We start from the raw sequence: 12,448 nt of genomic DNA on the forward strand, positions 1-12,448 counted from the left end.
GCTTTAAGTTGTGCCAGAGAAGATTCAGGTTGGACACTGGGAAAAATGTCTTCTCTGAAAGAGTGTTCAGGCACTGGAATGAGTTGCCCAGGGAGGTGGTTGAGTTACTGTCCCTGAAGGTGTTCAAGAAATGTTTAGAAGTTGTGCTGAGGGACATGGTTTAGTGAGGAAATATTGGTGGTAGGTGGATGGTTGGACTGGATGATCTTGGAGGTCTTTTCTGACCTTAGTGATCCTACGAATAACATGTGTGGCATTTCAAAATTAGAACCAGCATCTTAAATATCTTGTACATTATGCGTGGTTGCTCTATAATCTTTAAAAATTTCTAACCTCTCTATATTATTGAGTTTAACATATCAATTTTACTTCTGCAGAGTTTGGAAAGGGGTCAAAAATGAGAAAGAGGGAGGAAAGAGCTTATGACAGATAATATGTATAAGAACAAAGTTGAAAAATCAACATCTAGCCATTATTCTATTTAAAAGTACTCTTACAACTGCTTTTCAGACTTACAATTTGGATGGGGCCCTGGGCAACCTGATCTAGTGCCTGATTTAGTGGTTGGCAATCCTGCCCACAGCAGGGGGGTTGGAACTACGTGATCTTTGGGGTCCCTTTCAACCCAAGACAACCTATGATTTTAGGTGACAGAAAAAAAGCTGTTCTCTATGAAATCACAATGAAATCTTAAAAGAGATGTTTGCACTTTAAAGAGCTAAATAATGCACTGGTTTTGACTCTTCCACTATTTACTTAGAGATATAAAGCTCCAAACAGTATCAAAATTAATTACAGATATTTTAAACAGACAAATATTTACTCCGGAAGTTCATTAAAGTACATAAAACATCTTTTGAAGCTGTGCATTCCTTTCTTCCCCTGGAACAAAGTACTGTATAATAACTAGGACAGCAGACAATTAAGAGGAGATGGTTTCTGCTCCCAGTTTTGTAACTGGCATACCAGACATTGATCAAATCACTGATGCCCATTTCTGTTCCTTCAAAGCTATACTGCAGGGGGCAGGGAGGCTGTTTGCTCAGAAGACTGTCCGTGGTCCTTGATCTTTACTTTTTTATTGACTTCTTTATTATTTCTGGTTTGATATTTCTTGACATTTAACTCACTGTATTATCTTTTTCTCAACATACTAACATGAATTGTATCACTCTGTTATCATGGACTATCAAGAACTTGATACAGACAAGCAAAACACTCTCTTGTTCACTAAACTGAGATGCACACACCTTTCCCTTCAATTGTGCACTAGTTTAAAAACATGTAGGGTCAGCTTTGTCATACTCAGTAGCCAGGAAGCTCACTTCACCACTTAATAATCCTGGGCATCAAGACCAAGCAAAGATTCATAACCTACACTATGCAAGCAGCAGCCTTCTCAGTTGCTCAAAACCAACATCCACTTGAGTACTTAAAACACTTACAGTCCCCCACCAACTTTTGTAAATAGATATAATTACTGAATTTACATTTGCTTAAAAATGAACTTTTCCACAGTTATTACACAAACACTGCAAGAAAGACATTGATTTGAGAATGTCCAGAGAGGGAACAAAAGGGCTGTTCACAAGATGCATCTGAAGTTATTTACACAACTTGTATGCAGAAGAACTTTTACTCAAGATATATTATATTAGGAAACAGACTTTCATAGATCTGAACAGTTTGAACAGTTCAGTTCTCACTTCTTTTCTCATTGAAGCTGTGAGAAATAGAAAGTGTTAAAAGGCTTAACTTCTTCTTTATATAGGTTATTATATGGCTTTATTGCTGTTCCTCAAAATGAACCAGAATTCCAAACTTGTAAACTTGCATATTAAATCACATTTAACTGACAGCTCTTCAAACAGATCATGCTGCCGTACAGTAGAAGCAATACCACTACAGAGCACGAAGCTGACAATACCCCAGTGCAATATGCAAAGCTCCTGGACCACCTTTGCACACTGAACCCGTCTGCCTTCTGCAAACTTCCATCTTGGCAACTGTCAAAGAATCACTAAAGATCAAATGAAGAGTCACAGAGATTCACCCACATTCAGGATGTTAATGTTCAAAAGGAGACCCAGAACAAAACAGATTCTGAAACTGAATAATCTGCCTGGAGATGAGAATAGATTTAAGCTCTAACTTACATTTTTTCCCCTATTTTTTACTTTTACTTATTTCTATCATAAATAAATAAACACGTGTTCTCTTTTGCAGCAATGGGTTTCACCCCCCAATGCCCCCCTCTAGTGACCCCAGGCATACAGTGGGGGCACAGCTCCAGGCACAGCACTCTGCACTGCCTGTACATGTGTATCCTGCTCACTCTTCCCGCTTACAATAACAAACCACATAGAGATTAAAATACCCGCTTTAAGTACTCAAAGAAGAAAACCATTTTTACAGTAAGCATTCAGAGAAGTGACACATGCAACACACTTACATGTGCTAAAACAAAGGACTGTTTTAGCACGTGTTATCCTGGGTAAAATACTCAATAAAAAGACATTTGCATTTAATTGTTAAGTTACACTTCTCTAGATAACTATAAACTTCAAACATGAAGTGCAGCTCGAGGTGCTTTGTCTTCACTCTGTTTTCACCTCAGGAAAGAGCTACTTATCTACAGGTAAAATATATATAGATGGGTTTTATTTTTATCCTTTAGCAATGAAGAACAGGCCAAAGAAAAATAAGGGAAGAGGTTATAAAGAAATGGATGGGAAACAAAGGGAGAGCACAGTCCAGCAGCCAGGCTTAAACCTGCCTCCCTCCCATTGCTTCACCAGAGGCAAGCATGCCGCAGAGAACAGCCCCACTGGCTTCAGTCCACCCAAAACACACACAGTGATCGCAGGTCATTCATAAACACAGGGATCTCTCAAGGGGGAAGGAAGGAGAAAAACACAAAGAAAAAGCCACAGGAGCTAGGAAGGCCTCCCAGTACAAAGAGGAGACACTACAACATGGAAAGAACATGCAAGACTTCTTCAGAGGGGAAGAGAAGCCTATTTAAAGGAAGAGGTTAGATGACAGCAGCAGAGTCAAAAATGGAGCGGCCATTTCCAATCATGGCAGTAAAAACGCATTTTTCCAGACAGCTTCCTGAAGGGGTTTCTCCAGTGCCACTCCTGAAGAGAGGAACTTCACACATTCAGTTACCTCAAAAAGGCTCAGGAGCGCACAAAAGAAATGAGAAACATGTGAGAAGCATTCAACCCAAAAGGCAGAAGTATCACTGCATCGTGACACAACCTTCGGGTTTGGCAGAAACTTCCGGACAGCTTCTGAAATGTGCACCACAGCTCTGGAGCCCTGCATTTAATGATGCCCATCAGTCCTGCTCTGACTTCTCTGCAGTGCCTTCAGCTCTACTGAATTGACTTTGCCACTGCAGCTGGCAGAACCTCTGCACAACACTCAGCTTGTGGTTCAGCTGCTGCTGTGCAGTGAGACAACACTGCCAATCACTATGGATAATGGGATGCCGTACAAAAATAGGGGAAATCCACTTACTAGGGTGAGAAAATACAGAGAAACCTTTTTCCTACCAGCAGCTAAGCCTCCACTGTCACGTTATCTTTCCTCAGTGGACAGCTGAGCTCTGCTCATTTCATAAAGTATTTGCAATATCCTGTCACTAACATTCAGATTTTTAATTCCTATGAAGAACTCAATAGGCAGCTGGTACAATACTTCAGTACAATAGTTATTGTTTGGGGCTTTTTAACATTATCAGTGGACTTGTATATACTGTAAGGAGGTATTTAGGCTGAAAGAGATTACACTGTATCACACTAAGAAAAACCAAACAAGATGCATTACATCTGTATCTCCCAGAAATACAGACATAACCTCCCCCTTTCCATACCAGAGGCACAAAAGCAGCAGAAAAAAAAAAAAAATAATAAATCAACTGCAGCTGTCCAATACACAGTAACAGCAAGAAAAGAGCAAACCGCAGCGTTCATTTCCAGCTTCCTCAGGCTTTGAGTGGGCACTCCGTATGACACCAACACTCTCCTCCAAGAGCAGTCTAAAGAGCACACCATATAAATTCGAAAGAGATTACCTGTTTCTCCTCATGTCTGCTACTGCAATAACTCTGTGAGAAAGGGTTTAACTTTAATTTATTGATTTCTAACTGGCAATCTCGAGGAAGAAGTGTTGCTCTCTAAGCCATTTATTGTTTGTCCTTATAAATTAATGAAAATCAGCCACCGTCATTTTACCTCAAAGACACAATTCAGACTTCTACCAGACTGCCTCCCTAAACCGATCACATCTCCACCTCAGGCTCTGTCTGCCCTCTGCCAATCATTCCCTCGCTACAGCTTGTACTTTTGAGGCACTGTGCCCATTACTTAACATGGTGGGCACTCCTAACAGTTTGGAAGTATACATAGGTTGTATAATGAGAATATTTTCAGGAGATGACTGCCTGAATCATTCTTACTTTAGCCCAAGGCTTTTTTTGGACTACAGTACATAATGCTTGAAGGAAGGAAACAAAAGATCAGGTTTACCACCAGGTGCCTATTGAGTGTAATTTCAATGCAACTCACCATCACACTTTCTGTAGAAGTGAATGAATAAATACAAGCCAAACAGAAAATATTGTGAACACACTATTTACCAACCCTACAGTATTTGCAGCAATTTTTTAAGTGTTTGGTAAACACCGATTCTTCAGAAGCTGTAAAAGACTAAGGGTGGGAAAACACTTAGAGGCTCTGAGGAAGAAACAAAGCCACAGTAGTGAGTTTGGAGATCTAAAGATAATTGATAACAAAACCCTTGGAGGTACACAATAATAGAATGGCTTAGATTGGAAGGGACCTTAAAGATCACCCAGTTCCAACCTCTGGCCATAGGCAGGGCTGCCCCCCACTAGAACAGCTGCCCAGGGTCCCATGCAGCCTGGCCTGGAGCACCTCCAGTGATGGGACATCACAGCTCACTGGGCACCTGTGCCAGTGCCTCAGTCTGAGTAAAGAACTTCCTCCTAACATCTAACCTAAATCTCCCCTCTGTTAGTTTAAAGCCATTCCCCCCTGTCCCATCGCTATCGGACCGTGGAAAAAGTTCATCTCCCCTCCCATTTATAACCTCCGTTCAAGTACAGGAAGGCCACAGAGAGGTCTCCCCAGAGCCTTCTCTTCTCCAAGCTAAACAAGTCCAGCTCCCCTAGCCACCAGGCTTACACCAATTGCCAGTGAAAAATGCAAGTACTCTAAAAAGTGAGAAGGAAAATCAGAACCGTACTGGCTCTCATAATGGATTCCAGGAAGCAAATGTCTATCTAGAAAATTGGAGAGAACATAAAGAGGGTGCCTTGCATTGGTAGAAATGCAATACATTGGTGGAATGTAACTTGACTAGAAGAAAGTGAGTTGGAGCCATAAAACAACTTGAGGAAGCAGATGGTTCTGAAAACACCGCAAAGACATTGTTCTTCAAAACATCTACTCACAATGACCTGAGCAATGTCTGCCCATTACTTACTTCAGCAAGTACAACTGCATGTCTCATCAATGATGTATACAGGCAAATATCAGTTACAAGCATTATCTCATTCAAAAAGAAAAAAAGATAGGTAAAAGCAAGTAATGAAGGCAGTCCATTATCCAAACAAGGCATTTCTAAAATAAAAGTTCAAAACGATTTGCTAAGTTCAAAAGGACTCTTGGTTTCCCCAGAATAGACATGCTTTGCTGAAACTTCCTCTGGGATTTCAGCACAGGTGAATCAGTGGAAACCGAGAAGAGCCAAAATCCAAGGGCATCTATAAAGGAGACGCAATGGGCTTCTCCTTCACACTATCAGTTCTACATTTGAAGAGAATACTCTTGTATAGAAAGTAACATAAGAAGACTTGACCAAAAATTCAGTGAAAATTAAAAGAAAAAGAACCATATTAATGGTAATATTAAAAACACTTGAGCACAAAGCAAAAGCTGCAAAATTTAAAAAGCCTGCAAGTGGTGGGGATGGTGGTTTGTTAGTTTGTTTAAGAATAGGAATCCCCAGCCAGCAGCACTTCCCTCAGTCTCAAGAGGATTCTCTTTCAATTAATTAATGACGAATTGGACTCTCACAGGGACAAACTCAAGAAGTTAGAAATCCTCTGTGTTACATAACCCATCTGACTGATCCCAAATCAAAACACAGCCTGAGCTGCCTGACTGGAGGAAAAGGCTCACAGAATGTAGTTCCTCTTGGCTTCCCTTCGCATTTTAAATCAAAGCACTCTGCATCTAACCTCATTTTTTGCTCATGTAGGAAGCTATATCACAGGCTACTACACAATGGTAAACCGTGTCAATAAAAAAATACACAGGCTGAATTGAGAACTACCACACTTTAGAAGACTCAGTATGACTAACATGCCCAGGATTTGGCAAGTTCTCAATGTTGCTTTTTCTGACTACAAAAACAATGTCACAAAGAGGTGTTAAAAATAGTTAGATCTGCACAAGTTTCCTGAAATCCAAGCAGGTTCCAGACAATGAAAGGTTCCAAGTCAGCCCAGGCTCACTGGCAACACACTGCATACAAGAAAGTACCTGCAAGAGCTCTGTGTCAACGGTATTATGCATGAATCTGTAGAGTGGATAAGTAATTATTTAGGCAACAAATCCATGCTCATGCACTTCTCAAAATATCCCCACATTACAGCAAAACCTTTGTACAAAGGAATTAGATTTCTCTGCAGATAAAATCTAAAAATATGAATTAAGTACAAACAATGCCACCCTTGCCTACACAGGCTGAGAGGTCTGCAGAACCTCGAACAGCAACATCACCATAGGTGTAAATTATTACAATTATCACAACAATCATGTCAGCTGTTCTGTTTCCCGTGACAAGTGAGACACCAAAGATTTCAAAAATGCACAATCTACTGAATCAATTTTTCATTTTAATACGCAACAAGTGGATGCCAATAGAGGAGCGATTGCTGTTTGCTTTCCAATTTGGTCAAGAGAGCCAAAGGTACTGGGCTGGGCCCAGGAAGACACAAAATCACATACCAAAACCCTGGAGATCACGCAACTAAAAACCAATCACCTGTTCAAGTACCAGTCTGACCGGCAGATCTCACACAAACCAGTTTTATACACCTCTGCTGAACTAGAGTCTTTCCACAGCAGCATGTTTTCAAAACCTCAGTTCCTTGCAAGCACATTACTAAACACAAGACTTAAAGCAAAACATGAAGTTTACCGTGCCCAACCCTTAGTTCTGCATCTCCAGATTCGCAGCTTCAGAAAGCTAATTCCAACACTATCCATCCTCTTTGCACAAATAGGATGTTTCATAGGAAAGCCACACATCCTGCCAGTATGACCAGGATACCAAAAGCCATCCAAGTTGGATGTGCATTCAGCATTTTTCTATCTACTTCTTTTAATTAATTTCTTTTAAATGCCCATGCAATCCTTAGCTCTACACCTAATCAGTCAAGAGACGCAGACAGTTCCATATCTGGGACAAGGGACAGTTCACATACACTAAAAGTTTAAAAATTAAGCTGCTCTGAAAAGCCTGTGGTTAATGCAAAGTGTACTTTCTAGTCCCAACCTAGTGATAAGTGAATGTTTGTTCATAGCATAACACTGCCAGATTTTAGCACAACTCATTATTAATTGAACTCTCAGCCTAAGGCCATCACTCAGAAGAGAACGAAACTTTACAGCTCAGTCAGGGAGGCAGTAACAAGGCAGCTATGGTTGCAAAGGGCAGTAGTAACAGGGAAAGCACTGACACCAGACTGAAAGAAACAAAAGGAGATGAAAGGAAAAGTAGGAAACACTCGTGCAACTTCTTAGCACTAACTTAGCAGCTATACAGTGGTTTTAAAGATTTCTTTTTTTTCTTTAATTCCTAATGCCTTTTTCCTGTCTACTATTAAAAAGAACCAACTGTCAGAAGAAAGGAAATAAAGCAACTCTTCTGAAGCAGACACATGGCGGTTTGCTTGCCCCTCTGTCACAGTCACAAGGCCTTCTCGCTCTACTACTACAAAAGAATGTTTTCATTTTAATAGAAATAAGAGAAAATTACAGAGACAGGTAAGAGAAATAGATTGTTCTATACAAACATGTGAAGCTGTATAGCAGTTGTAAGAACCTTTATGATACCTTAGTCTAATTTAATCAATGTAACTAGGACCCAATGTGAGTATAACTATTCCCGAACAAGTTTGTTCTTTGGTTACCAAAGGCTACTTTCAGATTTCCAACAGCAAGTTCAGAAAACGTACTCAGAAAAGCAGCACTACGGTATGACTGAGATCACACAGGTGAGAACTCATCCAAAACTCTGCTTTGTGTTAACATCCCACATAAACTCTCGTCTCAGCCTGCAGTCAGAGCTGCCCTCACAGCCATCCCACACCGCCTTCTCCTCACACCTTCAGCACCCTGTGGCTCTCCTCACCCCCAGCGCCTCATACCTCTGCCACCACGTGTCCTCAGCACACCCGAGGATGCCAGGCGATCTCACCTTTCATTTTGACAGTGGGAGAATTGGGTCCGGCCGATTGCTTCCGCCATCCTCTCCAGTTCTGGCAAAGGCTCTCTGCCTCTGAGATGAAGGAACAAAGGGAGTCCTCCTCAAAGTGATCGGAGTCCTCGAAGGAGAACCTCTCCCCGTCCTCCCACTCCGCAAACATGAGTTCCATCACATCCAACAGGCGACACGGGGAAAAAAGAAGAAAGAAGGAAGCACAACTGCTCGCTTTAACAGGTGGATGGACCGGAGGGTTCCTGGAGTACTTAAAATGTCAGTTCCGTTCAGGTCCCCGTGTTACGGTACCAGGAAGAACAGAGCAAACGCTACCTTGAAGCGGGAGAAGCAGGAAACCAACGCAAACTACAGGGTGGCTTATAAAAATCCCAGAAAACGAGTTCTTAAAAAAAGTTTAAAAAATGTTTATGTCCACAAAGTGTGTCCGACCCCGAGGGGCGGCCGCTACGCGGACAGGCGCTTCCAGCCCGGGCAGGTGCGCGTCTGTCACAGCCCGGCGCTCCCGACGCCAGCAGCCCCACGTTCGGACCCGCAGCGGCCGCGCACCGGCCGGGGCTCCCTGCGCTGGTGCTTGTCTCACTCACAGGGAAAAGCCCCGCCGGGACCGGGCCTCCCCCCGCCCGCGGCACCGCAGGAACGCCCCCGGGGGGCGGTGAGCCCGAGCGCCGACGGAAGGAGGGGGCTCGGCGGAGCCGGGGCGTCCGCGGCGGGGGCAGCGCGACCTCCCGGCGGCTCGTCACCGGCGCGGGCGGGCGGCGGGCGGCGGCTCCGGCCTCATGGGGGCGCGGGCGGGGAGAGCCCGGCGCCGGGGGCCGGCGGCGAGCGGACGGACGGGCTGGCAGGCAGGGGCGGCGCGGCGCCGCTCCCGTCACGGCCAGAGCCCGCGGCTCTCGGGGCCCGCGGCCGGCAGCGCCCCGCGCGCGGACGCCCCCCCGTGCCCGGCCCGGCGGCGGTTCGCTGTCCTGGCGCGGCGACGGCGGCGAGTCCCTGCCCGGCGCGGGCACCAAGATGGCTCCGCGCTTCCCAGCTTCACCTGCGACACCCCCCCGCCAGCTGAGCCCCGCTTCCGCCACCGCGCTTCCGGCTTCCGCCGCCGGGTGGGCGCGTGGGGCATGCCGGGCCGGAGCGGTGGGGAGCGGTGCCGGGAGCGATTCCGCGTCCCGTCACCGATCACCGTGGCCGTGCGGGCAGTCTGGAGCGGAATGGGGGAAAGCCGTGCGGCGCCTGAACTGGGCGGCGGTATCACGCAGCAGCCGTGCCTCTGTGAGAGCGGAGCGCTTCAGTCTTTCTTATTTTCTTTCAGAATACTCTCGCGGAGCGGACGGGGTCACGAGGAAACGGCGCGGGGCCTCGCCCTCCCTGCACGGCGGCTCTGGGGAAGTGCGGCTCGTGCTGAAGTGCGGCGCTGGGCCCTGGAACGGACAGCACGCAGATTGTGCGAGGAGGAAATATCGGCTGCGTGCATCTGGCGTAGATCAGAGAGCAGGAAGTTGCTCGGTGCCCTTTCCGATTATTATTTTTGTAAGATGTTTTAGGAAGGGAGACAGAGTAGAGAGAAGGCGCCGTTCTCCACCTGTTTTATTTCCTCATACAACAATAAATTGGAGGAGCAGCTTTCAGAAATAGCAGCCGCAGTGTGCTGCCCTCGGGGGTCAGGCCAAAAAGCCCCTTTTCTTCATGCCAGAGCCGGGAGGAAACAAGGCAGGTGTTGGGAGCCAGGGGAGCATGACCAACTCTGAAGTTAATAATGAGAAAGTACTCCACATCCTGTTACATAAGGAGTTACATAAGGTTTTCCCATGCCTAGGTTGAAAGCTTCTGTTTCAGCTTCTTCTAAAATTCTGTTTTATTTTAGAGATCTGTTCTGCTGTGAGAGTAGAGTAAAAAAATGAAGGCTGAGTTCTCTCTGTAAAGTGATGCTGAGAAAGCATCAGCTGAGAAACTATAGGCTGCACCTGTGTCTTCCTGTTTGTGCAGAGGGAAACATGTGAATGATAGGGAAAACAGAATGAAGTGCTGAGAAACAGGCATCCGAGAGCTGAGAGAAACTGAAGCATCTCAGATCAATCAGCACGTCCCTCAGTGTGATTCACCTCAAACAGAGGAACAAAAAACCCCCCGTGTTTAGTGATGGATCCTCATAGTGAGCCTTAGAAGATAACCTTGTCGTAAGGGAAACGTTTACATGGTGTGTTCCTACATATGTAATGCTTGCCAGTTTAGTATTTAAGATCTCAAAAACAAATACATTTCACTAAAATGTGCATCAGTTGTATTTTTTTACCTGTATGAATGTGGGATCCCTCTGTTCTTCCTACCAGTAGGAAAAATGGAGCAGTCCACAGTTTGTTAATTCTCAGATCTTCCTCTAAGACTTCATCTAATTTAGTATGCTGTTGTCTAAAGCTGCTGGACTTAAAATACTTGCACAATTCCTTTAAGGGATGTTCCCGAGGAGATATCTGAGGTAATAGATGGATGAGAAATGTGTTCACTGTATTCCTATTAGCTAAATAAACTCTCACATTAGTAGCTTTCTGTGCTTTTTTTTTTCCCCAGATTTTCTTTTCTTTTTTTTTGTTTTTTTGCCAGCAGGCTGTCTGTATACATTTTCACTTCATAGGAAGAGCTAATTTACGCTCATGCATACGTAGCTATGGCATCTGAAGGGTCATATAGTCAGTTACACAAGCATATTTGTATTAAAACCTATGAAATCAATTCAGGAGCACTGAAATCTAAACTTTTTTGGGGGGGGGAGTTGGGAGGGGGAAGCCCACAAACTTACACAACCTGTTTTTCAGCTAGTGAAAATACTATTAATTAACAATAGATGTTGTAACAACCCTGTTAGCTAATGACACACGCAGTCAGGCAATTAGGCAATTAACATGCTCAGTCCCTTTTATAGTGTGCAGGGGCAGGCAGAAAACAATACTAGGTATAACATGGAGATTTAGAGCTTCAAACAGACTGCTTTGCCCCTAGTTCTGTGAAATCAAAATATCTAGACCTTGGTTCCACAAAGATGGAAATGGTTGGATAGTTAACATCCTCAAAAACATCACAGCAGGGCATCAAATGCTGACCTTACTGATAAAAAGTTCCCCAGAGGTGTCAGCGGTAGTACCTTTATCACTATGACCCCAGCTGGTACCCCAACATTCTCTACACTTGGTATTTCAGTCTCATCCACGGTTTATTGTCTTTTTCCCCTCATCAGTAAGCTGTGGCTTAGGAACCTGAATATCACTTCTCTTTTTTTTTAAGGAGATTCGGAGCTGGTACCTTCTCAATTAAGAATTTACCAGACTTGGGGTTTTGTTAACTTCCTACCAAATGACTTCAATTGAAACTACCTCAAAATGCAATGTGATAGCCATCATTACAGACAAAAGCACTGACCTGCTGATCAGTTCAAATCTGACCCAAAGCTATAGCTGGGGTTGATACAGCAGTAGATCATGGTGAAGAATGCAAATCTGATGATTTTCTTCATCCTTCTGATAAAAGATAATTTTCCTCAGACACAGTCCACCACCATCTTATGAGACAGAGTACGAGAGCTGTTTGATTTTGGGAGGACGGAATTCCCGTGCTTGGGACAGTAAGGAAATTGGAGGAAAGATGCAGTTTGCCACAAAATTTGACAGAGACCTTAGGGACTTAAACCAACACAGTGCACAGGTTCTAAGCTAGGCTCACAGGAGGACTGTCAATAATGGATTATTCTGTTTCATGCCATGAGGAAGGTTAGCACTTCTTAAAATAAGATGCATAAATAATTCTTAAATTCAGGAAGCAGGGATCCTCCAGGGCAGCATTTGGAACTCCCAAAGTTGAAGGACGATCTGAATCTTCCTGTGGAAAGAAAGAAGACGAATACCATGACAGAAGTGACTGTGAG

The 12,448-nt window shown here is 44.2% G+C and overlaps 1 protein-coding gene across 1 annotated transcript in view; it reads right to left on the reverse strand.

The window, feature by feature from the left end:
• The window catches only part of ZSWIM8 (zinc finger SWIM-type containing 8), a gene marked incomplete at both ends in the record, with an annotated part of 60,489 nt that extends 51,794 nt beyond the window's left edge, over positions 1 to 8,695 (reverse strand). The window contains one exon of the mRNA XM_079535290.1: positions 8,518 to 8,695. Within this exon, the coding sequence (XP_079391416.1) occupies positions 8,518 to 8,695 (178 nt within the window). The remainder of the gene's footprint in view (positions 1 to 8,517) is intronic.
• Between the last annotated feature and the right edge of the window lie 3,753 nt (positions 8,696 to 12,448).

Source organism: Tetrao urogallus (genome assembly GCF_951394365.1).
Source record: "Tetrao urogallus genome assembly, chromosome: 5".
In the NCBI taxonomy this organism is placed as follows: domain Eukaryota; kingdom Metazoa; phylum Chordata; class Aves; order Galliformes; family Phasianidae; genus Tetrao; species Tetrao urogallus.